This window comes from Sturnus vulgaris, chromosome 31 (genome assembly GCF_052056855.1).
Source record: "Sturnus vulgaris isolate bStuVul1 chromosome 31, bStuVul1.hap1, whole genome shotgun sequence".
Taxonomy (NCBI): domain Eukaryota; kingdom Metazoa; phylum Chordata; class Aves; order Passeriformes; family Sturnidae; genus Sturnus; species Sturnus vulgaris.
The window spans coordinates 3,557,441-3,584,161 of NC_142273.1; the positions used below are offsets into that span (position 1 = coordinate 3,557,441).

General features: G+C 58.9%; 4 protein-coding genes across 8 annotated transcripts; 1 reads left to right on the forward strand and 3 right to left on the reverse strand.

Moving 5' to 3' along the window:
• Positions 1-629: 629 nt before the first annotated feature.
• On the reverse strand, positions 630-4,034 carry TXNIP (thioredoxin interacting protein). Of its 2 annotated transcripts, XM_014891334.2 has the most exons (8): positions 3,553-4,001; positions 2,859-2,931; positions 2,621-2,768; positions 2,231-2,333; positions 1,880-2,136; positions 1,625-1,781; positions 1,366-1,514; positions 630-1,278 (listed from the first exon to the last, which is right to left on the reverse strand). In XM_014891334.2, the coding sequence occupies exons 1-8, from the start codon at positions 3,800-3,802 to the stop codon at positions 1,237-1,239; spliced, it is 1,179 nt and encodes a 392-aa protein (XP_014746820.1). In that variant the 5' UTR covers positions 3,803-4,001; the 3' UTR covers positions 630-1,236. The 2 variants fall into 2 exon arrangements, with proteins under 2 accessions (XP_014746820.1, XP_014746819.1); XM_014891333.2 differs by having other exon boundaries at positions 630-1,514; positions 3,553-4,034.
• Positions 4,035-9,852: 5,818 nt separating this feature from the next.
• HJV (hemojuvelin BMP co-receptor) lies at positions 9,853-15,252 on the reverse strand. Of its 4 annotated transcripts, XM_088154671.1 has the most exons (5): positions 14,276-15,252; positions 13,042-13,095; positions 12,494-12,646; positions 11,845-12,347; positions 9,853-11,456 (listed from the first exon to the last, which is right to left on the reverse strand). In XM_088154671.1, exons 3-5 carry the CDS (start codon positions 12,591-12,593, stop codon positions 10,830-10,832), a joined length of 1,230 nt encoding a protein of 409 aa, XP_088010797.1. In that variant the 5' UTR covers positions 12,594-12,646; positions 13,042-13,095; positions 14,276-15,252; the 3' UTR covers positions 9,853-10,829. The 4 variants fall into 4 exon arrangements, with proteins under 4 accessions (XP_088010797.1, XP_014746829.2, XP_088010796.1 ...); XM_014891343.2 differs by lacking the exon at positions 13,042-13,095 and having other exon boundaries at positions 12,494-12,641; XM_088154670.1 differs by lacking the exon at positions 13,042-13,095.
• Positions 15,253-15,383: 131 nt separating this feature from the next.
• Positions 15,384-16,564, forward strand: BOLA1 (bolA family member 1). Its single transcript, XM_088154677.1, has one exon. The coding sequence runs from the start codon at positions 15,894-15,896 to the stop codon at positions 16,287-16,289; it is 396 nt and encodes a 131-aa protein (XP_088010803.1). The 5' UTR covers positions 15,384-15,893; the 3' UTR covers positions 16,290-16,564.
• A 68-nt stretch (positions 16,565-16,632) lies between these two features.
• Positions 16,633-26,076, reverse strand: SV2A (synaptic vesicle glycoprotein 2A). The gene is made up of 14 exons (XM_088154666.1): positions 25,919-26,076; positions 25,183-25,283; positions 23,143-23,874; positions 22,070-22,250; positions 21,808-21,959; positions 21,597-21,730; positions 21,121-21,210; positions 20,832-20,942; positions 20,673-20,761; positions 19,955-20,119; positions 19,730-19,863; positions 19,272-19,475; positions 18,755-18,914; positions 16,633-18,262 (listed from the first exon to the last, which is right to left on the reverse strand). Exons 3-14 carry the CDS (start codon positions 23,720-23,722, stop codon positions 18,079-18,081), a joined length of 2,184 nt encoding a protein of 727 aa, XP_088010792.1. The 5' UTR covers positions 23,723-23,874; positions 25,183-25,283; positions 25,919-26,076; the 3' UTR covers positions 16,633-18,078.
• Between the last annotated feature and the right edge of the window lie 645 nt (positions 26,077-26,721).

Genomic DNA, 26,721 nt, shown 5'->3' on the forward strand with positions numbered 1-26,721 from the left:
CTCCACCATCAGAGTGACAGCTCCTCCCTAAATTTCGGGGGGTGGTTCTGTGGCCCCCACCCCTCTCGGTCCAGCCCATCCCTGGCCCAGACTGGGATGACCCTTCCCCTCCTCGGCCGGGAGCCAAAACGGCTCCAGCTCCAAAGGAAAACTGAGGCACAGATGGGGGATGAGGCTGGGGGGGCCCGGGGGGGGGAGGCACGGCAGGTTTGGGGGGGCTCCAAGTGGGACAAAGGACAAGCAGCAGAGCCAAGGTCACGGCCTTGTTCTTCAACACCAGCACCTTTCACCCACATCCCAAAAATCTGCCGAGGGGGCTCCTACAGCAGTGCCAAAACCGGGCAGGAAGGGCAGGAATATTCCCCTGCCTGCCCGAGTTTCTCACTCTGCACCACTCCGGGTTTTAGTCTCTCTGTGCTTCACTTTCCCCTCCTCGCACCACTTTTCTGCTCAGCTTTTTGCTTTTTCCCCCTGGAAAAATCAGGAGGGACCACCCCCCCACACCCAGGGCTGCTCCCAGGAAAAAAAAAAAAAAACAAAAAAATAGAAATTGGGGAAAATAAGGTTAATCTCCACTCCCAGGGGGTTTCTGCCATCCTCCCACTCCCAAGAGACACAAGAGACAGAGGACCATTTCATTCGTTTATTACAAACTTTGCCCCCCAGGGGCCACAAAAAGGTACAAAATTTGCATTTTCGTGCTTCTCCCCACCTCCCCCGAAATACTACGTACAAAACCCAAGAGTACAAAAGGCGCTGGTCGCGACACCGAGTTCGTGTCGCGACAGGATGGATTCACGATGTCACAGTGTCCCCCTCCCCCGGTGGGAGTGCAGGGCAGCCAGAGCAGCACCCAGAGTTACAGAATCAGGATGGAATTAGTTAAAACCGGAATTTTCCTGCCTGTCACCACATGTCATGACAGGGCAAGTGACAGCCACGACAGCCAAGGTTTTCCAGCTCTTTTCCAGCCGGATCTGCCTTGTCTCCCCACCCCACCAGTCCTTGAGGGTTCTCTGCTGGCTCAGAGTGCCAGGGTTTTCCACAAGATTTGGGTGGCTGGAATGGCCCTGGAGCAGCGGTTCCTCGAGAACGCAGCAGTTCCTCGGGAATGTGGCAGTTCCTCGGGAGCACTTCCCCCTCCAGGTGTGTGTGGGGCCAGACGTGCTGCAGGCGTGTGGCACATGGAGCCGAGTCCAGAAAGGCGGGAGTGACCCGCAGGGCAAGCTGAGCTGCTCACTGCACGTTGTTGTTGTTGTTGGTGACACAGGGATCCACCTGGGCGACGGAGCAGGAAGCGGGTGAGGGATCCAGGCAGGTGATCCCAGATCCACCTGGCCCATCCCGTGCTGGCGCCGGGCTCACCTCCGTGTAGGTGGGGGGCGGCATGAACTTGAACTCGGGCGCATACATGAAGATGGGGCTGTCAAATCCATCGGGATCGTCCAGGAGTGGCGTGGTGGGACTTTCCAGCCGGTGATCCTCGGGAACGATGTCCAAGTAGCACGGGGGTGCTGTGGGATGCGGGGAGGGATTCGTGAGCTCACCTGCGTGCAGCCCTCGAGCCTCTGAGGGGCTCCCCACACCCTGCGATTCCCACCCGTGTGGATCCCACTCCACTCACCCTCTGGAGCATCTGGGAGATTCAGGTCCACCCAGCTCATCTCAGAGCTCGTCTGACTGGCCATGCTGGAGCTGCGGCTCCCGATGCCAGAGCGACTTCCAATGACCAGCGGCAGCTCCAGGATGATTTTCTTAGAGCCTGGTACGCTGACGTAGATCTGCAGGAGAGCCGGGATGAAGAGGATGAGAGGATGAAGATCCCCCCAGCATCAGGAGGAAGATGAGGGGGAGGAGGATGAGGGGACGCCCCACTCACCTGCAGGAAATACTCCACACGCAGGATGTTGCAGCCCAGGATAGAGGGTTTGAGCTTCCTCACACGGATGGTTTTGCCCCGCCAGGATTCGGAGGTCCCAGAGATGATGTGATTGCCACGAACGCAGGAGAGTTTCTGGGAGAAGACCTTGGTCTGGCCATTGGCCAGGTACGTGTGCTTGGCCACGATGGCCGCCTTGGGCACCACGATGCGTGAGCAGGTGTTCTCAAAGTCTGCATTGATACAGATCTCATCGCCTGCCAAGGGAAAAGACCCAGGTGTTAGGGATGTTCAGACACTTCCTTGCTGGTTGCTCCCCGTTTCCAGTTTCCTGTTCCCAGCAATCCTCACCTTCACAGAAACCCTTCCTGTCGATCTGGGCGCTGACAGACACGCGTCCGTCGGGGATGAACATGCACGACACTTTCTTCTCCTTCTTGGCTGCAACTGGAGACTGCAGAGAGAGTGAACGGTCACATGCTGGCTCCATCCTGTCCTTCCCACCCTCCACCCACCCTTCCTTCCTTCCTTCCTTTTATTCCTTCCCTTTTTGCAACCAACTCTTAAACTCCCCTAGAGCACAGAACACGCCCTACGCAGTGTCAGTTTCTGGAATTATCCAGAACTCCTTAATCCCACCCTTAATCCCACTCAGCCCAAATCTGATTAAAGATGCCACTGGGTTGGGCTGACCCTCTCCAAGGGCTTTTCCCTCTAGCCTTTGGAGCACTGGGGACTCACCAGCAATTCCGGGGTGTTCACATCCACAGGATCCATCACCTCAAAGCGTTTTTTGACCTGCTGTGTGGGGCAGGCAGGACGCTCCAGAGACGCCTTCACCCAGTAATCCACGGAGCCATACTTCCCTTTGAACGTGGTGCCCAGCGGCCTACAGACATGCAGAGGGTCACTCCAGAGCAGAAACACGGATTTTCCAATTTAATTCCATTCCCAGTGGCAGGTGCTGCCTGATACTCACCCCTGGGGCAGCTCAAAGCCGAATTTGTACTCATACTTGTTCCCAGGTCTCAGGATGACAGAGCCATCCTCATCTGGAGGAGAGAAAGGGAAGGAAACATCAGACGGAGCTCCAGGGTGATCCTCAGTTCCAAGGGTGTTAGGTAACACACTCCGGGAACCTCGTGTTCTCTCCATGCTGCTCCCTTCACCTCACCAACACCCCAAGGCCCCGGGGCAGAGCACAGCATTTTACTGGCTCCACCCCAGCTCCAGCTGCCCCTTATCTCCCGGCTCCAGCCCCAAGGGTGTGATCCCGTTCCCCTCCCTGACTGTGCCACCAATGTTACCAACCCCTGTGGAGTCAAAACACACCACAGGAGTTGCCCAGGCTCTGATTTTGTCCTTTAACTCCCAGACTTCGACTTGACTTGGCCGAACCTTCCAATGTTCCTAAGTTTACCTAGATTTGCTCATTTTTTTTAAGATTCCAGACACAGCACCAACTCTGTCCTGGTGATCAAGGGGGTCCACTGGGACCAATCCCATGTGGCCAATCCCAGGGGTGGCCCCGTCTCTTTGTTCCCTCCCAAAGCCTCTGCTCCCACCCAGCCCCAGCACAGCCCCCACAAGGCCAAGCCCTGGGCCAGAGTTGGGTTGGGGGTTATGGTGTTTAAAGCAACCCTTGCCCCTCTCCTCCAGCCCCGTTCCCTCACCCGTGGGCTGCTCCTCAAGCGCCAGCACGTCCTCGAAGCGCAGGTACTCCATCTCCTGCCGGCACTGGGCCGGGCCCTTGGCCCAGGTCACCCTGGCCACACCGCATGCCAACACCTTGACACAGCTGACACGGGTCACCTCGGCCACCTCCACCAGCACACGCCCAGCCACCTTGTCCCCGCTGCAGTAGACCTTGTCAGGCTCGCTGAAGGCCACCAAGAAGCTCTTCACCTTCTTGAACATCACCATGGCTGGGGCAGCAAGGACTGGCACAGAGCAACGGTTGCGGGGTTTTATTCCCGTGGAGCGACAAAAGCCGCCCGAGCCTGGCAAGTCCAGGTCAAAAAAAGAGCGATGGAACGCTTTGTTTCGAGGCGCTGGGCAGTCGCCACACGCAACTGACCCCGAGCTCCTCAGCGCTCTGGGCAAACCGCGGCCGCCGCTGCCTTTTATAGCTTCGGGAACCCCGCCCACCCCCGCCCGCGCCTGTTGCTGCCGGGGCCGCCACGCCGAGGGCGCGTGGCCAGGCGTGCTGCTCGCGTGATCAGCGCGCCCATTGGCCGCCGCTGCCTTGTTTACAGCAGCCCCGACCAATCAGAGCGGCGGCTGCGGAGCGTGGACAGCGTGTGAAGGAAAGCCGCGCGTGTTCAATGGGGCGGGACGGGACGGGGGCGGAGTGACAGCGCGGAGAGCCAATGGGGAGCGAGGACGGGCGGCGGCTGCGGCCAATGGCGAGCGCGGAACACGATGTCATGTTCTCAGGCTCGGGGGCCGTGGGGGTGTCGCTCCGTGTTTGGTACAGGCTGTGTTGTACTGGGAGAACTGGGAGCGGCCCTGGGGGGGTGGGGGGGCTTCACCCCCTTCCTCAAACTCCTCCCCACCCAGAGCAGCCTCCGCTGTCCCCCCCCGGGGTACCCTCAACACCCCCCCCAAGTGAACTTTCCCCTATTAAGTGGCGTAAACAAGGGTGGATTTGGGGTACGGGATGTAGCGTTGCTGTTCGAACTCCTTTTGGTGAGGATTTTCCCCTCTCTGCTGATTCCACAGCCCCGGAATCCCTTCACCTGGTTGTGGGGGGTTCCCTCAGCCCCCTTGGTGGTATTCTCACCCCCCACACATTGCCCCCTTTACTCGGGGTAAATAAGGGTGACTTTGGGGATTCAGCGTCCAAGCCTGATTTTGGGGGGTCCCTCCCTCCTTGTGGTGTGTTTGTGGGAGTGTTTCCACCACCTCTCTTGCTTCCCACTCTGTTTTGGAGATACTTCCCACTCCTTCCCCAAAATGTCCCTCCGAAACATCGATCCGAGGTGCAGCAAACACCCACATCCATTCCATAAACTGTGGCCCTGTTTTCCAGCTGGGATCTGGGGAATAGGAGGACAGCATTTTGCTTCCTGCCCACCCCAGGAGACTTTGGCTTCCAGGAAACCCTTTGATTTCACTCCCTGGATCAGCATTACTCCAGGACAGGAACTAGCTCTTTCTCCTTTTTTTTTTTTTTTTTTTTTTCCCAGCCCTTAGTGCTTTCCCAGCTCAGGAAAATGCTGGGAGCAGAGGAAACAGGAGAACAATGTTCATGGAGCAACCCAGCACTGGAGCAATGGAAATGGGGGGGGCTCCCCACCCTAACGAGGAACAGGGAGCTGTTTTTGTTGGCAGTTGTCCTTCAGGGGTTGTTTGTCCGAGTGTTCCTGGCACTTTTCCTGCCCTTGCATTGCCTCCTTCCCCCAGAGTTAATTCACACCTGATCGTATAAACCGATAAAGCACCGGATAAACCGTGGGGTATAAACTGTTCTCCTGCCAAACCGCAGGACAGTATTCCTCCTTGAGAGGGAATTATTCCGTGGTTTGGTGCAGAATGGAGGAATTGCACCTTTTTTTCCTCTGGTCCCCGCTAGGAAAGAGGGGATGGGTTAATGGAGAATTAAGGATTTGCTCTAATTTGACAAAGGTGGGGAGCTTTTTCCAGCCTTCCCTGCCGTGGGATATTTGACCCCTTTAGATCTGTGCTGGTGTTCCTGTCAGAGCCATGATTTTGCTCTCCCTCTCCAGTTCCCATCGGTGCACACCTTTCCAAGGAAACCGTCCCCAGCCCAGGGCTGCTTAGACACATTCCAGCAAAGTCAAAGGGCCTTGGAACTTGTCAAGGATATGATCCAAGGCATGTTCCACATACCAAATCCTCCCTAAATTCCTCCAGCCTTGCCAATCAGTGCTGCCCTTTCCCCCCCTGCCCTCCATCCAGTGGCAATCCCTCCTCCCCACTCTCTGCTGCTGGAATTCCCTCCAGGAATTGCTGCAGGAAGTGTTCTCACACCAGCAGCACCCCTGGATGGATCTGGGGCGTCGGGAACACCGTGGGACTTTCACTTGTAAAAAAATAAACTTTCCCGATGTCAAATCTCCTTCAAAACCAAGAAAAACCAGGAACTCTGGGCAGGGACAACCTACTGCTGCCACTAAACTGTTATTCAAGGCATTCATCCCCCTCCAAGCTGCTTTCCCATGGGATCGTGGGGCTCAGAGGATCCCCCGTGCTCCAATTCCACTGGATGGGGAGAGTGGCAGGATCCATTGCTTTTCCCGGAGCTCCTAGCCAGGGGAAAAAGAGATGGCCAGGACGGTGTGACTAACCCTTAGCCTCCGAATAACCCACTTCCAAAGCCACAGAGTGAGAAAATGGGCCCTGAGGTGAGTCACTGAGCTCCGGGTGGGTCCCGGGGAAGGAACTGGGCATGGCACCGACTTGTTTTCACCAGCCCAGCTCCCTGGTGCTGATAAGATCCGTGTTTTTTCTGCTTCGGGTTATCGGAATTGGTTGCCAGGAGAAGCCACGGTGCTGCTGTGACAGCCTGGCCTTTGTCCTTGCTATCAAACAAACAATTTCCAGATCGCTGGGACGCCGGAGGGTGCCGGCAGCCCCGCAGTTTCTCCGGGCTCTTTGCTCCATGTTTTCTCACCTTATATGGTCTCTCCCAGCATCTCACAGGCTGGGAGGGGGGGGGACAGAGAACCAGGGAGGGACCCACAATGGCTGGAGAATAGGGACAGATTGTCCCGGGTGTGCAGTGGAGAAGCTGGGGTGGAAAAGGCATTTCCTCTGGTTGTTTATGTAACAGGGAATATTGGGAATGGAGCCCAGCTGGAAAACAACGGACTGGGGTGGCTTCTGAAAAGCAGCTGCTTGTCCCACGCTGGGGATTTTCAGGAGTGGAGGCTCCAGAGTAAGTTCCTAAATCCTAGCAGTGGTTTGGGGGTAGAAGGGAAGGTCTCTGTCTCTCTCTCTCTCTCTCTCTCTCTCTCAGTGCCTGGCTGGAGGCAGAGAATGCTCACCTATTCAGGATTGCCAGGTACAGAGTTTTGTCACTCCTCAGAGATCTTCTAGGAACAGCTTGGAAAGCTCCAGGACGGATTCCAACAGGGAATCCCAAAATTTCCCCTTTTTTTGCTGTTTTGTCCCCAGTAGAGGCTTTTGACCCCAATGTTTGAGATTCTCCAGGGAGAGGGATCGAGATCCCTTTTTTCCCTTCCCTGAAAGGAGACAAGTCTTCTCAGGGCTTGCACAGGAGGATTTTTCCCCCTGAATTTCCACTTTTCCAGCTCCCACTGGAGACTGGGATGTGGAAGCTCCCCCTGCCTTCAGCCAGGAAATCCCAGGTGGGATTTCTTCCCCTGTTTTCTGCCTGGAGGGTGTTTTTGGAGCAGGGAGGGGGAGATAGGGCTCCGGAAGAGTTCAGCCATCCATAAACAAGAAGGAATTCAGATCTTGGGTCTGTAAAGTCCCGAGTTTGTCATCTGCTCTGGCAGGAAGAGTCAGTGACATCAGCTCCACTCCAGCTGGGAGAGGGACTTCCCCCAGCTGCTGGCAGAGACCCTGGAGCCCCTCAGACAGCACAAGAATACAAATTTTTTCCTCCTTTTCGGCAGCCAAAACTGCTCCAAGGCAGCGAGCAAGACCTGGGAGTGTCAAACTTGGGGAAGAAAAGTGTGACTTGGAGCCATCTGGTCTCTGGAGGGTGTCCCTGCCATGAGGAAGATGATCTTTAAGGTCTTTTTCAGCCGAAACCAACCTGGAATTCTCTAATTCCTGGTTGATTGCGGTAAGGGATGGACATCCTGGCACTCTGGAACTCTGACTGTGCCAGAGCCCTTCCTGTGTGCTGGCTTCTGTGGACATCTAGAGGCTTTCCCAGGAACGGCAGAGGATTCTCCATCCATCCATCCATCCATCCATCCATCCATCCATCCATCCATCCATCCATCCACCCACCCACCCCTCCATCCATGTCTCCTCTTCCCCAGGCCTCTCACTTGCAGCTTTGGAGCACTCTTGGCTGCTGAGAAGGAGGAAATTTTCCTTATTCCTTTGCTGTTGTGAGCTTTCCTGGCTGTGCACACCTCCAGGGACAGTGTCTCAGGTGTGTTCTGAGCATCTCCACCTCAGAAGGGCCCTGTCACTCGGGGCCTCGTGTCCTGGAGGAGGGACTTTGGCCAAGGTGACCTGGCCCACCTGGAGCTGCAGCTCCAGCTCTGCTCAGGGCAGGTATGGGAGTGTCACAGCAGGTCACAGCACCACCATCACCCTCTGTCACAGGGCCACCACCTCCTCTTGGACACCCTGCAGAGGCTCAAACTTGAGCCCAGAGCCAGGGGTTCAGCACTGGGAAAACGTGCCAAGCGTGGGATGGTCCTGGCCCACTCCCAAATTATTCCACACTGGAATAATTCCCACACGAGGTCTCCCAGAGCTGCACTGAGGGGGAGAACAACCACGATGAATAAAGGAGCACAACACGGGCGCCAACCCAAGTTGTTGATGTCAACAAGCGTGCTCCCATTGACGTCAGTGGACTTTGGATCGACCCTTTCCCTCCCTGGCTGATGTCACCTGCTAAAAATCACCTCAGCCACTGCATCCAGCTCTGACAGGAGCCCACTTCGGGTGGTTCAGCATCCAGGTGCCCAGCCTGGGTGGTTGGAGCTGAGGAAGTTCAGGGTAGTCTCCAGAGGGGCAGGAGAAGAGGAGGAGGGCTCAAGGAAGGGTTTAGGTTGGAAATTTGGGAAATTGTGTTCATGGGAAGGGAGGTCAGGTATTGGAACAGAGCAACACCATCCTGGGTGTGTTCAAAAACAAGTGGATGTGGTACCTGGGGTCATGGGACAGTGCTGTGGGAGAGTTAATGATTAATGATCTGAGGTTTCTCCAGTCTTAATGATTCCATAATTCATCAGCAACAGCTTCTCCATGTTGTAATGTCCATGTTGGACCACCCCTGGGTCGGGTGGAGCTGCCAAGCCTCAAACCTGAAACCAGAGCTCTGCAAATCAGGTGCATGAATTCAGAATTCCTGGACATTTTCAGCCTGGGAGCTGCACTCTGAATTTCAGAGGTGGCTCCTAAGAAAGGCTTGGCAAGGAAAGCACCAGGCCCAGTCCAGGTGGTGCAGGCTGTTCAGGAGGAGAAAAAAAGTCTAATTCCATTGGGAACCCTCCTTTCCCCGTGGAATTCTTGTGGAATGGCTCTACTGCCCAACAACTAACGGGTAATTAGGTTCTGCATCATCAAATCCATCCCATTTCTACCAGGAGCTCCAGCACTACCAACGCTGCTCCTGAGGATTTCATTCCTACAGAGGATTTTATCACTATGGAGAACATTTTCCCCATGGAGGATTTTCTCTCCATAGAGGATTTAATCCCCCTACAGAGGATTTTATTCCTCCCCACATGATTTTCTTCTCAAAGGGACCTGTGGAGCACATTGGGAAGCAGCCTGCTTACCTTTCCTCATTTCTGCTTCATTTCATCCACCCAAAGCTCTGGAGTCAAAGGAGCAAGGAGAAAATATTATTATTATTATTATTATTATTATTATTATTATTATTATTATTATTATTATTATTATTATTATTATCATCGTCTGCCACTGCCACCCAAAGACATGAAGAGACAGATGACAGGAAATGGGGAGTCAAAAATAGACCCCTTGAATGTCAAACCCATCAGGGATCACTAGGAGCAGGGTAAAAGACATGGAGCAGGTCTGTGCTGAGCACCCATCCGAGGGGGAATTTGCCACGAGATCCATGAAATTATTTCCTTTGCCACAAAAGAATAAAGAGAGAGAAAAGGCCACGGATGTATTAAAACATGAATTATAGAACCTCCGTGCCTGGAGGGGCTGCAATTCCCTTTTCCCTCATCTCCACAAGCCTTTCCTTCAATTCTGTGGGAACAAGGATGGCCAAGTTTTTAATACTTTCTTAAATAAATAAAAAGTCTTCCCTATGGAAAAGATTTCTCCTGTAGAACTCCATCTGCTTTATTGAAATCCTCTGAAACGTGTGAAATTTGCCCTCCCCTCTGCAGTTCTGCACCTTCCACGGGGCAATACCCTGCCCATCTCTGTGCCCAGCTGGCTCTTTGCCATCAGGAATTCTGTTTCCCAAGTGAAAGCTCCACTTTGGGTTGGGTTTGTGCAGTGACAGAGAACCTGACCCCAAGGGAGAGAATTCCCAAGGGCTGTTTTGTCCTCCCTGAAAGCTGACACCGGTCCCAAGTCGAGAGCCGGCTAAATTGAGTCCACAGCAGGTGCCAAGAAAACAAGGAAAAACAGCAACAGTGGCCTGGGATATAGGAGGTCTCAAGCTCCACAGCTCCCACTGCTGGAGATCCATTTGTTATTTATCCTGGAAGAGGAGCACATGGACAAAACCGGCTGATTTCTTCTCAAAAGTCTCCCTCTCGGTCACAACGCTCCCCAAAACAATTTATGACCTTGCTCTGCTTTGGGAGCAGCTGAGTGAAGGGTCCCAAATCCATTTAGAAAATCATTTTTTTACTGCTAAAAATTGGGCTTTGGGCTTTGAGTCCATTATTTCTGGATCTGTAGGGTTCCCGAGTGGAATTCTGCTGGATCAACACCGGGAGAAAGGTGGGAAATGAGTTCTGGAAAGGCTCTGAGGGACAGAGGGGGTTTCTAACCCATGGGGTTTATTTTTCTTTGATGCACTGCACTTGTCACATCCTTAGGGGAAAAGGAACGTGTCAGAATGGAATAGAAGAAAATGGATCTGCCTTCAGGAGAGGAGCTTGGAGCAGCTGCACCATCCGTGTGAGACCAGTGAGTGCAAACCAGGGGCTCATCTCTTCCCTCTCCTGGGTCTCTGATTCCTTGTGGCTGTGGAGACACCTACTTCAAGGTGACTAACCTGTCCTGGCTGCAGCTTGGAGCCACCAGCTCTCACGGGTTCCCCCTACGGAGCAGGCAAGGGTTAAAAGTGCAACAAAACAACCCAAAGTCCACAGGAGAGGAGGAAGAGGAGGAGGAGAGAGGATGGAGAGCTGAGTGGGCAACCCCCTCCAGCTTGGAAGATGTGAAGCTTCTCAGCATCGGGCAGGAAGAGCCGGGCATCCTCCAGCGCCCCGTGAGCTGCCATGGTGAAGTTGATGTCCCCCGAGGTCACCACGTCGAAGACACACGACTGGAAGTAAACATCCTCCACGGGCAGCATCTCCCGGCACAGCGCTCGGGCCGTGTCCGCAGGGACGCGGCCACGCCCGCGGGGGCTGCGGGACATTCGCTGGCTGTGGGGGCAACCTCCCACGCACAACTGCAGGTCCTGCTCTTCCGAAAAAGCCCGGGCCACCTCCTCGGCAGCGCGGATGGAGAAGGAGAGCTGGCGGCCGGCTTGGCGCACGGCGATGGTGGTGCCGATGTAGCTGGCACGGATCTCTACGTGGCGGCCCGGGCTGAGCTCCCGGATCACCAGGCTGCTCCCACCTGGACGAACGCCCCCGTTCACGGAACCGTCCTGGAAGGCTGCTGGGACGTTGTCCAGCTCGGCCTGGTAAACTTTCTGGTCAATGCATTCTTTCATGTTCTTGAATATGATGGTTAGCTGTGGGGAGCAGGGCAGGAGGGGGATGAGCAGAGTGGCCGTGGCCCCATCCCAGGATGCAGGTCTCACCTCACCTATCCATCCTCAAACCACAGTCCTTTTGGGATAACAACAATCTTCCCTTTTTTTTTTTTTTTTAACACCATTTAATCAATGGAAAACTCAGGTGGAGCCAAACCCAGCAAGATTCTTTCAGGTACACCCCATGGACCACACGGTCACCCAACAGCAACAGGAATGTTCGGGGGTCCCCTCAAAAACCTTCACCATTGTTGCCCCTCCTTCCTCACCCCCCCCTGGGTTAGAAGCAGGATTTTCCAAGGATTTTGGGAAGTATAGGAGCTGCCCTGACTCTGGATTTGCCACCCAGCCTGTGTGCTAACGTTACCTTGCTGGTGACTGTTGCGTTGGACCCCTTGGCCACCGGTGAGCTGGTGGCTTGCACAAACAGGTAGTCGTTGTCCAGGAGCGGCCAGGAGCCCTCCACCCGGCACGTGTGGAAATCATCGTGGAAGGTGCGGATGTGGGGGTCCCCAAAAGCAGCACAGTGCTGGAAACCGGGAGGGCGGCCGTGCTTGTAGAGGAAACTCCGCTCGTAATCGCAGATGTCGAGCGACTCGAAGCCGTGGGGGTTCGGGGCGGGGGGCCGCGGCCGTGGCGGTGCCGTGGGCCCTTCCTTGGAGCAGTTGTTCTGGATCATGAGGTCCTCAATGCCGTGCACAGCGGAGTGGAAGGCCAGGTCGCCGCGGCAGGTGCGGGCGGTGCGCCGGGTGCACAGGGAATAGGAGCGCAGCGCCGTGCAGAACGCGCTGCCACGGTCCGGGCCGCGCAGGTGAAGCGTCGCTGCCACATACTCCGAGTTACAGCGCAGGATCTTGCACTGGGAAGATACTGGGAGAGACGGGACGGCTCCCATGGGCAGCCTCTCCTTCCTCCCCCTCCCCGCCACCTCCCACCATCCAGCCCGCTCTGGATTCTCATGGACATTCCTCCTGGTGGTTTTTACGGGGAACAACTCTGCCCGTGCAGATCCTTACCATGCCGGCAGAGGAAAAGGAGCAGGAAAGCTCGGAGGAAGAGGCCGGAGTTTTCCAGCTGCCCTGGGCTCCTCCTGCGGGCAGGTCTCCCCATTCCCATCCATGCAGGGTCTCTCACCCGCCAGCAGCTCCCAGCTTCATTCGGCGGCTGCCCTGGAACCAGAGGTGGGATTGGAGAGAAAGCAGCAGACGGGACTAAGAGGGGCCCTGCAGCTGGCAGCAAGTCCAACCCCGCACTTCCAAAGCCCCCACTTGTCCCCAGGTGGCACATCCACACGGCTTTGAACGCTTCCAGGGATGTGAGTCCACCACTGCCCTGGGCAGCCTGTGCCAGGGCTTGACCACCCTTGTCATGAGGAAATTTTCGCTGATATCCAACCTAAACCTCCCCTGGTGCTGCTCGAGCTGTTTCCTCACAGTGGTGGTGTTGGGCATTTCATTCCTCCCTCACTTTGGGGACAGCACGTGTGGGATGAGAGCCTGAAGCATCCCTGGGTGCCAGCGATATCCTTGGACCCTCATTCCTGCTTTCCCACCGCCCCACTCACCTGTGTCAGCCTCCTCAGGAAACGGTCTGGCTCCTAGAGCTGGGAGCTCCTTCCCTGCGGGACACATGGGTGTCCTTGTCACAAGCTCTGGCCCAAGTGACAGCCACAGAGACCCGTGGGATCACCCAGGAGAATTCCAACCTCCCTGGGCCCCTCCATGGCCTCGCAGCCAGATAAAAATCTGAGGTTCCAGAAGCCCGTGCAGGGCTCAGGGAGTGGAAGCCCCTGTGGCTCCTCGTTCCTGGCCACCTTTGCTCCGTCCTTTCCCCTGCGAAGCAGAGGCGGGGGTTGAAATCGATCCTCCTAAATTTAGCCGGGCTCTGATCCAGCCGGAAACAGCAGCCGGAGTGTGGAGAAGGTGGGGCACAGGAGCTGCAGGAGGAGGTGGGAGCCCCCCAAACCCTGAGGACTGTGGGGTCATGCACGCATGGGAGTTTCCCTGGAGCATTACGGGTTTTCCTCCTTGGAAATGGGCTGCCTGCACGCCCTGAGAGTGAGAGCCTGTGGAAAAGCACCATGATTTTCCCTATGGGATGTGTCCAATAGGGAATGGGATGTTTCCCGTTTCCTGGGAATACTTTCCAGCATTTTCTCTCACAGCCTCCCCTCCCGGGGCACAGCCAAGTCCTGAACACAAACATGGCACGGGTCAAAGTTGGCCAATGTTCCCAGGGATCGATGACCAGTGTCCCCAGGGATTGGTGGCCAATGTCCCCAGGGATCAATGACTGCCAGACCACGCTGGCTGCACTCCTGAAATCCCACCTTCACCAACCCCTGCTCCCTGCAAGGAGGAGGAATGGTCAGGAATGTACACACCAGGATTTTTCAGGTCCATTCCAGAGGCCATGGAGGAGGGCAGGGATGGGAAGTTGGTCCCTCAGCGTTCCAGCACCCACAAATTCCTTTGGGAACACACTTAGGAAAGCTTTCTGCCTCCTAAACCAAGTTCCTGCTGTTTTCCACACCCGGCTCTGCCCTGCAGGGAGCAAATTCTAGAGCCCATCTGAGCCCAGGAGAGCTACAGCACCAAGACTGGGGTGGGAAAAGAAGTATTTGGGGAAAGCAGCATTTGCCAGAGAGCTGGAAGAGTGGATCCCTCTTCTTTCCACGACGGGCCATGTGCACAATCAATCCCAAAGGATGCATTCTTCCTTCCAAGCCATGCTTGGCATAAATCCCATCCCTCCATCCATCCCCACACGTCTGCCAAGGCTCCCAGCACTCCACTTACCCCGGCAAACGCCACGGACGGGATGGGCACCAAATCCCCCTGGACCCTCCAGAGGAAAATCCTGGTCCCCGGCCCGGGTCTGGCTCCGGGTGTGAATGAGGAGGGAATCCCGGCTGTTGCCACTCGGGCTTGGAGCAGAGGGAGCAAAAAACAGCTGAAGATTCTGACAGCCGGATCTGTCACTGGGAGCAGGAGCTGAGTGGGCTCCGACAGCACTTTAAAAATAGCCGGTAGGATTTTTGATTCCAAAAGGCGAATTCCAGTGGGGAGGGGAAGGGAGAAGGCAGGGAGAGCCAAGACTTCCCAACCGAACACACAAGCAGTAGGTGAGGTGGACGTGGAGTCCCTCCGAGCTGCCCATCCTGAGGTTTCTCCAGGCTCTGGGAGAAACAAGCAGGTTGGGAATGCAGAGTGCTGCTGGAAATCCAAAGAGGCTCCCATTCCATCTGCACCTGGCAGTGTGCATCCCTGCAGGTGAGCACTCCCCTCCTGGCTCTTCGAGCAGAGAGATGGGAAAACCCATGGACACGAGAGACACTTCTCCTCTGGGATTCTCCACTCCAGAGCTTTACCTCGCCCTCCCTTGGAGAGCTTGAGAAATCCTTGAGAGGGACAAATATTGAGAGAACTGCGTATCTTATTCCTATGCCTGAAAGACATGGAGAGGGGTGGGGAAGGAACCACCTGGCTGAAAGGTACAACCAAAACCCCACACGATCCCACCGCTGCGAGCCGCTCCCACGATACTGGCATGTGGATAAATCCCATCCCCAAGCACCTGCTCTAGGGCCGGGCAGCTGGGGGCTAAAAAAATCCAGGAGCAGGTGGAGCCGGGCACTCCTGAGCTCTGTGGGGAGACCCCGAGAGGTCTGCAATGATAGCACGCCGGGTGGTGGATGCCATGGCACACTCGGCCACCGGCAGCGCCCGTGCCGCTGTGGGGACAGCACGGCCGGAGCCCCGCCGCCATATTGGGATAAACGGGGCGGTGAAGGGGGCGTGGCCTGCGCCGGCTGCGGTTCCGCGCGGTGATTGGGCGGCGTGGGTCACGTGAGGCGTGTCCTCGGGTGTCACGTGACGGCGGCGGGGCGATCCCGGGCGGCGGGAGCGGAGCGGGCGGTGAGGGAGGCCCCGGCGGCACCGGGGACTGCGGGAGGAGCGCGGGGTACCCGACCTTGGTTCCGCGGGGGATCGGGGAGGCTCTGGGTGCACCCCCGGCTTGGGGAGGGCTGAGATGGGTCAGGCCTTTCTCTGCTGCTCTGAGATTCCTCCGCAGCTTCGAGCCCGAAAGAGCCCCGGGGCACCCCCTGCTCCCCTCTCCGCCACTCCCGGGGCAGGAGCTGGTCCCGCAGTGCTCCCCTAGACTGACCGTCCCCAGTAACAGCGCAGAGCCCCCCCTAACTCAGCCCTCCTGCCGTCCCCACTTTCCACGTACGATCCTCCGGACGCTCCATTTCAATCCCTGTGTCCCCCCCCAGCCCTCTCCTCTTCTCCCTTTCAGCCCCCCCAAACATCGCCAAACTCTTCCGAAACCTGGGGGGGGGGGGGACGAGAAGGCCTCTATCCTTGCATCCCCCCCCTAAATATCCCCCCCTGTCTCTCTTGCAGCCTTTCTCCGATGCGGGGTCCCCTTTTGGCGGCCGCCGGGGGGTCCATGGGGGGGCCCCTGGCCCGCACCATCCGTGCCAAGCTGACGGCGGCCCTGCAGCCCACGCACCTGGAGGTGCGGGACGACTCCCCCCGCCACGGGGGTCCCCCCGGCGCCGAGACGCATTTCGGGGTGCTGGTGGTGAGCGGGCGCTTCTCGGGGCTGCCTCCGCTCCAGCGGCACCGCCTGGTGCATGAGGCGCTGCGGGCAGAGCTGGCCGGGCCCCTGCACGCCCTGCAAGTCATCGCCCGCACCCCCGAGCAGTGGGAGAGCGACCCCCACGTTCCCCCCGCTCCCCCTTGCCTGGGGGGCTCCAAGCGGGAGCAACGCCGCGGGGACGGGGGAGAAGAGACCGGGCAGCAGTGAGAGCCCGGAGACCCCCCCCAGGAACAGCACGGGACCCCCAGCCCGGTGTGAGCGTAGCAGACGGAGCCTGGAGTTGGGAGGGGGCGAAAGTAATGGGGGTGACACCCCCACATCGCGCTCTGCCCCTACCCCCAGCCCACACCACCCCCAGACCCCCCCATCAACCCAGCCTGGACCCACACAACCACCCCCCGCTCCCACCCTGCGGGGCATTTTTGGGGTGCCCCTCCCATTTAATGTCTGAATCGATTTAAATAAACGTGTTCTGAGGGGCAGCTGAGTCTGGAGAAGCCTTTGGAGGGGGTGGGGGGGATTTGGGTAATTTTGTGCTTTTTTTTTGGGATGGTTTTTTCCATTTTAATTAATTTACAAACACCTGAAACTACAGCACGGCACGACAGAGCTACAGGGGGGCCGGGGGGGGCCCCAAGGACCAGCTACACCAAGGAGGGGACAAAGCACACGGGGGCTGCTTGGAATGGGAGGGGGCTGCCCTGGGGATGGAGGGGGGGATTGGGGCTCCCGTTTGGCTCTGGCCGAGCCTGCCCTGCCCTGTGGGGCTGATTGGGCAGGGGGGAGCAGAGCATGGGAGACCCCCCTCCCCAAACCCCAGGTTTGGAGGGGACACGGCACTGGGACCCCCCTGAACCCCGATTTCTTTAGAGGAGGGCACAGCACTAGGGACCCCTTGTACCCCAATTTGTTTGGGGGTAGGGGCTGTTTGTGCTTTACAAACCGCTGGTGGTTTTTGGGCTGGGGGGAGGTAAAAGGGGGTGCAGGGGAGTGTTGTGGTGGAGGGGTTAAAAGGGGATGTGGGGGGACACGGGGATGCAGGGAGGGGAAAGGGGCTGGGAGGAGGAAAAGAGGATGCAGGGAGCCCCCCGCACCCCTGCTCACCCACACCAGCCTCCCTCTAATAGGGAAAATCCTTTAAAAATCAGTTAAAAATCACTAACTGGCAGTTTTGGGGGTTCGCTGCTGCTGTACCCCAAATGAGACCAAAGGCTGGGGCTGTGGCTGGGGGGGGGGAGCTGTGCTTTGCACCCTGAAAGTTGGGCACCCAAAAGTGGGGGCATCCTGGGGGAAAGGGGGGGGGCATGTGCTTTAAGGGGGGGACACCCTAAAATTGTCAGGGAGCCCCAAGGGGATTCTGCACCCCAATATCCTGTGTCCCCCCCGAGGCATTGCTGAGGCACCCCAAGGCCACCCCCAGATGCCCCCTCCAAATCCGTGGGGGTTTAGGGGACCCTGCTGAATGCCCTCCACAGGGATGGGGAAACTGAGGCACAGGGGGACCCTCTCCCCCCTCCACATCCAGAGACTTCATCCTCCTCCTCCTCCCGGGTTCGGCAGGGATTTGGGGGGATGCAGAGGGTTATGGGGGTTCGGAGGGCCTGTGTCATCCTCCTCCGATGCCAGGGCCCCCCCTAAATCCTGTTCCACAGCCTCCCAGGAATGAGCAGCAACTCACATAGGGGGTGACACCAAGAAAAGAAACTGGGGGGCTGAGGGGGTATTGGAGGTTGAGGCGGGACAAGGAGTCGGGGGGGGGAGTTTTGAGGGCCAGGGGGGCAGTTTGAGGTGTCGAGGAGGTTTTGGGGGTACAGGGGGATCTGGGATGGGCTGGGGGGGGGGGTTCAGGTCCAAGTGCAAATGAAAAAGATCCCAAAATGCTCCAAGAAGACGTTTCACAGTGTCTAACGCGACTAATCCCAGGGGCATGAAGGGGGGAAATGCTGGATTTGGGGGGGCTACCCCGGGGAGGGGATCCCTCTCCCCCAGCCCCCCATCACTGCAGGACCTGCCCCCGTGTCTCGGGCAGTTTGAGGGCCAGGGAGCTGCCGAGGGCCAGCGCGGCTGAGGCAAACAGGATGGGCACAGCCTTGGTGATGCCCACAAAGGACGTGAAGATGCTGATGCCCAGCACGGCCGCCAGCTTGCACAGCGCGTTCAGGAACCCAAACGCCGTCGTCCTGGGGAGGATGAGGAGGGCTGGGGTTGGTGGGGGCACCTCCGGGGGTAGGGGTGAGTACCCGACCTCGGGGGGCACCTGCAGGGGTGCGGGCACGTGCCTGAAACGGTCACCCTGCACTCCAAAATGGGAACTCAGAACCCTTAAATGTGCATCCAGCACCCCGAAATGAGTAACTGGCAGCCAAGGGCTGGCAGGTAGCACCTAGAAACAGGTACTGAGCAGCTGGTAACCCACACCTGGCACCCAGCACCCCAAGACCTGTACCCAGCACTTGGTACCTCAGCATCCAAAACTTCCCAACTGATAATCCACATGCATCACCCAGAGCCCAAACTCTCCCATCTGGCACCCAAAATATTGCCCCCAGCACTCAAAGCCTCCCAACTTTACACCCAAAAACCTCCACACCTGGCACCCAGCCCCTAAATCCTCCCACCCAGCATCCAAAACCTCACTCCTTGCACCCAAAACCTCCCTTCCAGGCCCCCACCTCTTATCGGAGGGGTACAGCTCCACGGTGAGCACGTCGAGGGCGTTCCAGGAGGCAATGCTGACCCCCCCAAAGAGGCAGAGCAGAGCAATCATGGCAGACTCGCTGTTCCCAAAGGACAGGAAGAAGCAGCTGATGCAGGACATGACACTGGAGCCGGCTGGGGGACATGTGGACACGTCAGAGCACAGGGGAACTGAGACAGGAGGTGGGACTGAGGGGAGCTGAGAGTATTAAAGGGACAGGGAGATGGGGGTGACCCACCAGAAGGGACAGGGAGGTCCCCAAGAGATCAACAGAAATGGAGGTGACCAGCAGCTGGGAGGAGGATCAGGAAGGTTCCCAAAGGGGCGATGGAGGTGGGGTGACCCACCGGGGTAGTCCCCAAAAGGTGATGGTGATGAAGTGACCCAGCAGGTGGGTTAAGAAGATGGAAAGCCTGGTTTGGGCCAGAAGGAACCTCCAGGATCCCCCCCCAGCCCCACCCTGCTGAAGGCACACCAGGCCCAGTGCCCACCCAGCATGCGCAGGCGGCCGATCTTGTCCATGAGCAAGGCCGAGACAATATTTCCAGGGAGCACAGCCAGGGTGCCCAGGAAGCTGACAAAGTAGATCATGTAGGCGTTGTTGTCGTCGCTGAAGTCCAGCTGGCAGCCCTCCTTGTTGTGCAGGAACGTGCTGTTCACCACCCGGCTGTTGATGAACTTGTACTCGAAGAGATCTAGGGGAAGAGTGGGCCACGGGGGTCACCCCATCTCCTTGCACACCTGCCCGGTCCCTCCCACCCACTGGGACAATCACACCTCCACCACCACCCCCTTGGGGACCACACTGGTCCCCAACTCCATCAGGCCACCTTCAGGGACTTTCCTGACCTTCCTCCAACCTGGTGGCTCACCTCCACCTCCATCAAAACCCTGGGGGCCACCCTGGTGGGTCACCCCCTCCATGCACCCGGGGATTCCATCCCCTCACCTGTGTTGTAGAAGACGGTGGAGATGAAGGTGCAGTTCTTGAAGAAGGTGTTGCTGGAAGTGATGTCCTCGAAGTAACAATCCTCAAAGAGCGAGTCCTCGAACGTCACTGACTTCATCTTCAGCCCAATGAACCTGCACGGGGGGGGGACAGGAGGGAGGCCCCAGATGCCCCCCACCCCTGTGCTGAGCTCAGCAACCCCAGGCTCAGCCTCTGCTCACTCACTTGTCGTTGTAATACTCCCCAGCACGGTGCACTTGGTTCTCGAGGGTGAAGTTGAAGGTGAAGTGCCGAACCTTCTCACGCGTGAAGAGCTTCGTGCGTGATGCGTACTCGATGCTCTGTAGGTGCTTAATCATGTCCGGGAACCACACGGTGAGCCCATAGTAGCTGCGGAGACAGGGGTGAGCAGACACCACACACCTGGGGTTCCCAGTGCTGGCCCAGGGCTCCCAGGGCCAGCTCTGAGTTGCCAGTGCCAGCCTGTGCTATTGCAGTGATATTTGTTCTGTCTCATCCCATTCGGTGCTGTCCCATCCTATCCCATCCCATCCCATCCCATCCCATCCCACCCCATCCAGTGCTGTCCATTCCATTCCATTCCATTCCATTCCATTCCATTCCATTCCATTCCATTCCATTCCATTCCATCCCATTCCATCCCATCCCATCCCATCCCATCCAGTGCTGTCCATCCCATCCCATCCCATCCCATCCCATCCCATCCCATCCCACCCCATCCAGTGCTGTCCATTCCATTCCATTCCATTCCATTCCATTCCATTCCATTCCATTCCATTCCATCCCATTCCATCCCATCCCATCCCATCCAGTGCTGTCCATCCCATCCCATCCCATCCCATCCCATCCCATCCCATCCCATCCCATCCCATCCCACCCCACCCCACCCCACCCCATCCCACCCAGTCCCACCCCTCAGCACCTGAAGGACATGGTGAACCACACGGCCATCATCATTAGTGTCACCCGCCGGTACTCAGGCACGAAGCACTGCTGGAAGTTGCTCCAGACCTGCAGAGGGACATGGGAGGTGACAGGGGGCACACGGGGCACAGGGACCTCTGCGTGGCTCCGGCCTCACCTGCTGGGACAGGTTGAGGCATCGGACCAGCCAGCGCCGGTACCACGTCCCGGTGTCCGACTGGATCTCGATGAGCTCGTCCTCCCTCTTGATGGTCTTAATGTGGGTGACCTGTGGGTGGGACAGTTTGGGGACCTTGTGCCTCAGCATCCCCACCTGCTGCAGCAGCACTTCATCCCCCGAGTGGTGCTTTTCCCGGAGATGGGAATTGCACCTCTGCTCCTGGAGGACACCCCGCCCTCGCTCGGGATGCTGGGGGCCCCAAGGGCTCAGCCTTGGGGGTCCTTACCGAGAAGACCCTCTCAGGGTGGCCCTTGGCCCTCATGTTCGTGTCGTGGACCTGCTTCAGCACCATCCAGGCCTCGTCGTGCTTCCCATTCTATGAGGGCAGGGACAGGTCACCCTGGGACACCCCAGACTGGACCCTGACAACCCCATCAGCAGTCCCTGCCTGGGTCCTGCCACCCACCTGGGGATCCCTCCACCACCTTCATCACCTCCTCAGTGTCTCCCCATCCCTCTGGGGTCCCTGGCTGGTTCCCATCATCCACTTGGGGGTTCCTGCCCAGTTCCATGCCTCTCCAAAACCCACCTGGGGCTTCCTGTCCAGGCCTCACCACCCCATGGGGGTCTCTGTCTTGGGGGGGTCTCTGTCTGGGGCTGCCCCATCTCCACCCCTGGGGAATATCTTCCAGAGGAACCCTAACACCACCCTCCACTCCAGATCCCTGATTCACTTCAAATTCCCCCCCAGGACCCCCCTACCTCAAGGTAGAAACGTGGGCTCTCAGGCATCGTGGTGAGCGCCCCAATGGCAAAGACCGAGGGGAAGGCGCAGACAAGGACAAAGACCCTCCAGCTGTGGAATTGGTATGCAGAGCCCATCTGGAAGCTCCAGCCTGGACAGGGACAGGACACGGTGGTGGGGCCGAGCCCCCGGAGCACCCCCTGTGTGCCACCGGCCCAGGGCTCCTACCGTAGTGGGGGATGATGGCCCAGGCCATAGCGGAAGCGTAGATGCCCCCGATCATCCAGAACATGCAGAGCCAGCTCAGGTGCTCCCCGCGCTTCTCCTGTGCCAGGAACTCCGAGAAGTAGGAGAAGACGATGGGGATGGAGCCGCCAATGCTGGAGATGGAGGGGAGGGAGTGGCATCACCCCCCCGCCCCGCGCCCCACCGCACGGGGGGAGATCAGCCCCTGCTCTGGGGGTCCCTCCGCAGCTGCGCCCCCCCTTACCCCACGCCTGAGAGCAGGCGGCAGAAGAGGAAGGTGCCGTAGCCCTGGACGAAGGAGGAAAAGAAGGCGAAGACGCTGTTGACGGAGAGGGAGATGAGGAGGCACTGCCTTCGGCCCAGCCGGTCGGCCAGCCCGCCCCACACGAACGCGCCCACCATCATGCCCAGGTACACGATGAGTCCTGGGGAGGGGGACACACAGCGAGGTCAGGCCCAGGGAACCCAAGAACCTGCAGCCCGAGTCACCTGGAGGAGGGAGAGCATCCTCGGCACTGGGGAGGGGGGCGTAGGCAGGGACCCTCTGCTCAAGGCTCTGGGTCCCCTTGAAGGGAGGGGACAGAATCCCATGTGAAGGGGTGGTCGGGGTTGTCCCCCTGCTCTGCTCAGGGACTGTGGGACATGGGGGGAAGATGTGCCCCCAGGACCCCCACGCCCAGCCCCTCCCCCTGTCCCAAGATTGCCAGATCTCAGGAATGGGGGGCATTTGTACCCCCTGGGATTTGTGGGTGTCAGGTTCTGGCAGGCATCACAGAGAAGGGGGAAGCAATCAAACAAAGCCCCCCACGGCCCCCTAAACCCAGTCTCAGGATCCACTGATCAGCCCAAGATCCTGAGCTCACTCCCTGCAGCTGCCCCTGGCCATTGCTCATGTCGGGGACCAGTGTGGGATTGGGAGGAGGATGGTGGGAGCCCTATGCCCAGGGGGTCCTGCATCCCTTCTTGCCCCACATCCTTTCCTGGACCCCATACCTCATGGCCTCGTGGCCTCTCAATTCTTCTTTGTTCTCCCATAGCCCCTATGACCCCCCTACATCTCCCTGAGCCCCCATGACCTCTTCATCCCCAGCTCCCCGTGTCCCTGCCCTCCTGTGCTTCTCTGCTCCCTCAACATGTCCTTGTGTCCCCCTACATTCCACACGTCTGTCTGTATCCCCATATCCCCCCACGGGACTCCCCCACATCTCCCAGTGCCCCTCCATGTGGCCCTGACCCTCCTGTTCCCCCTATCCCGTGACTCTCCCCTGTCCACGACTCCCACATCCCCCTACCTGCTCCCCGTGCCCCTCTCCTCACCCAGCATGCCCTTGTTGGAGTCGGAGAGGCACATGTCCTTCTCGGCGCTGGGTAGGACAAAGCCCACCACAAAGATCTCGACGCCGTCAGCCATGAGGGCCAGGCCCAGGACAAAGTAGAGGGTCCACTGGAAGCGGCCGTGGCCACATTCCTGCAGGATGAGCTCGTACTGCTGCGCCAGCTCCTCCCGGTCCTTCCTCCGCTGCCCCTCGCTGTCGTCGAAAGCTCCGGCGGCCGCCGCGGTCCCCAGGCGCTCCCCCCCCTTTAGTGACTCCTGCCGGGGGATCCCTTGGTATTCGCCCTCGTAGATCTCATCCTCCTCGTCGTGGCCTTCAGTGGCGTCGCTGGACACCCCCTCCTCTTCGTTGGCCCCCTCGCCCCCCCTGTAGTAGCCGTCCTGGGGTGCGTAGTCTTCGTCGTCCTCCTCCTCCTCGAAGCGGGAGTAGGAGCGCCGGGTGTACTCATCCTGCACTCGGTCCATGCCCCGGCTCACCTTCTTAGCCGCGTGTTTCTTCACCTCCTTGGCGATGTCCTTGGCGCCGCGGATGAACGCGGTCCGGTCCCGGAACGACTCGTCCATGGTGCCGGCGGGATGGGACGGGGCGCTGGGGGTGCAGGGGGGGTCTCTCTGCTCGGGGGCTGCGCCCTCAGGCCCGAAGTGCGGGGAGAGGGGAGGTGGCGCTACCCATCCGTGGAACGGGGTGCGGGAGGACCCTGGATGCCCGCCTGGACCTGGAAGCCCAGACACAACCAGCGCTGAGGCTGGGTGGTAGTGGCCCCCCATTCCACTTTGCACTTTTTCTCCATCTCAGATAAAAACAGGAGGATTTGGGGAGCCCCCCGCGAAGTGGCAGCCGGGTCACCATGGGGCACAGTAGGTGCTGGAGTGGGGACAGGCTGAGAGACACTGGCTTCATGCCAGCCCCCTTCCCCTCACCTGGGGGACTCCAGCTCCCACAGTTCACGGGGACCCTCCAGCCCACCTGGATCCATCCCTTCTGCATTCATCCCAAAGGACAGGGGGAGCTGGGGGGACATCAGGGGCATCCCCACTCCATCCCCCAAAAAAACAAGGCCATCAGCAGGTCTGGACTGGAGCCCCCCATTTCTTTGGGCACCACAAGGAGGATAAGGGGATCAGCCCCTGAGGGCATGGAGGTCCCCAGACCCTCCCAGCAGCGCCATGCCCCGGGTGGGTGGCTCAGGGTCCAGGAGGGGTCCCTTGAGTGACAGTGACCCACGTGTGCTCGGCCACGCTCACTGCGGGAGCTCCCAGGCAGGATTTACTGCGGGAGATGCCAGCACCAGCAGATGCTGACCCGGCCAATGAGGGCTGGGGGTACCACAGATCCCCTGGGGGAGGAGAGGGACATCCAGATATCTGGGGGTGGCATCTCCTTGTCCCCTCACATCTCAGCATCCCACCCCCTCTTTCCCCAGCCCAGCATCCCCACACCCACTGCACAGAGCCCAGCTCGGCTCGTGACAGGGATGGACCCACAGCCCCCCAGCCTGATGCTGCTGCTCCACCCCGCAGGGGCCGTCGTGACCCCCCCAGTGCTATTTTTATCACTGGCGAGGTGGGAAGGAGCTGCGGGCAGAGGGACGCAGCCGGCGACGTGTCCCCCCCTGCCCAAGCGAGGGGACAGGGCACGCAGGGACGCTAAATTTAGTCCTTTGGAAATCCTGGAGGGAGGGGGGCTGCGGCACAGCATGGGCCCCCACTCCTGAGCAGAGCAAGGCAGGTGGTTTTACGGGATAAAATGGCAAATTTCCCCCATGTCCTCCCCTCCCTGGGGGTCCCATGGGCCTGTGAGGCTCCTGGAAGGGGCCAACCCGTGACCAAGGTCATTTTGCTCTAGCCAGGCTTGTGGCTCCCTTTGGAACCTCCCGATGTGGGGCCGGCATTCCATACACCGGGAGGTGTCGGGGGTCGGGAGAAGGAATGGGGGAGCAGGAGAGGCTGGGTGCAGGGTGAGGAAGAGGATGGGCTGGGGAGCAAGGTCACCGCTGGCTCCGTGACAGAGCATCCATACAAACCAGGGAGCCTTGAGCGGCCGAGACGACGCCAGGAGCCAGTGCTGGATAGATCAGGGGTTTGATGCCACAAGAGAGCCAGAAATCCCACAGACCACAGTCCCCTGAAATGCAGGAGTCAGGGAGGTCCCCAAAAAATGCCCGTCTAGGGGCTGAACATGCCGCTGGCCCTGCAGCCCCGTCGTGGCGTTGGACAGCTCAGGACAAGGTTATGGCATCTGGATCCATCTCCCCCTGCCACGCATCCAAGCGGAGCCAAGGATTGATGCAACCGTGCCCTCCAAAACCCCCGGGGTTCCCACGCTGGGGGTCTGCATTACCCCCCCCACACACACCCCCCCCCCGCAGCCCCCAGCTTCCCTGCGGAACGCCAGGAACATGGCGACAAGGGGGAAGAGTTGGAAATCGCTCGTGTCCAAGGTCACTCCTCAACACCCACCCTGCTACCCCTTCCCCAAAACCCCCCTCAGTCCCCCCTCCCATCCCTGCGGCGAATTCCCGATCCCCTCCGGCTGCTCTGCGGTCACAGGACGTCGCGGGAGATGACAGGAGCCCCCAGAAACGCACAGCCAAAGGCAGAGCCGGGCTCCAGAGCAGGATTTCCCGGACAAAATGGCCACAGCAAGTGGGAAAGGGAAGCCGAACCCCGAATCCATCAACGGTTTCGAGGACGCCGATTAAAGCTGCGGGGAGGGGGGGGGGGGGATGTAGGGTATAAACCCGTTTTGTTCCCCCTTACCTGGCTCAGCCTTCGCCCCGCTCCAGCTCCGGCGATGCTCCGGCGATGAAGGATGCTTGGGAAAGGATACGGGAGGGGAAAAGAGGGTGCTCTGGCAGCGACACGGCGCGACAGCAGCTCCCGAGGAGCAGCGCTACCGCCGCAGCCTCCGCCGCACACACAGAGCGCTGGCAGAGTCCATCGGCGCAGCCCCGGCAAGGGAGGGATCAACCGCGGCACGCTCCGAACCGGGGGGGGCTCGGCGGGGAAGGGGGGGGCTCGCCCCACCGAGGGGAGGTGGGCGATGGATCTCCCGGGATGAGGGAGCGGAGCTGCCGCGGGATCAGGGTCCCCGTGATGGAGCTGCCGGGGATGGAGCCGCTCCGGGGACTGCGGATGGAGGGGAGCGGCTGGGATGGTGGGATGGGGGCATCAGCCCGTGGCCCACCCCCCACCTCTCCCCGGATCCTTCGGTGAAGCTCAGCCCGCCCCCCGCCCCCGTCACGGCTGAGTCACGGCCTCCGCGGGGCTGGATTGGGATTTTTTTGGGATCAAATTGTCCCCGCCTGGGCTGGCCAGACTCGGCCCCTAGGCTACAGCACGACACAAAAGCCCCCGATTAATTATTTTAGAGGGGGGTGGGGGTGTTAGGGCTGGAGATGCACATCGCAGAATGGGATGTCCAAACCGACCCCTATTTCCCATGGATCGTTTCCCGAGGGTGGGAAACTGGGACCCGCAATTTTCCAGCCCCATATCCCCAGGGCTGTGGAGTGCTGGGTGCTCCTGGCACCGGCTGAGTTCAGGGTGGGGGGCCCGCACAG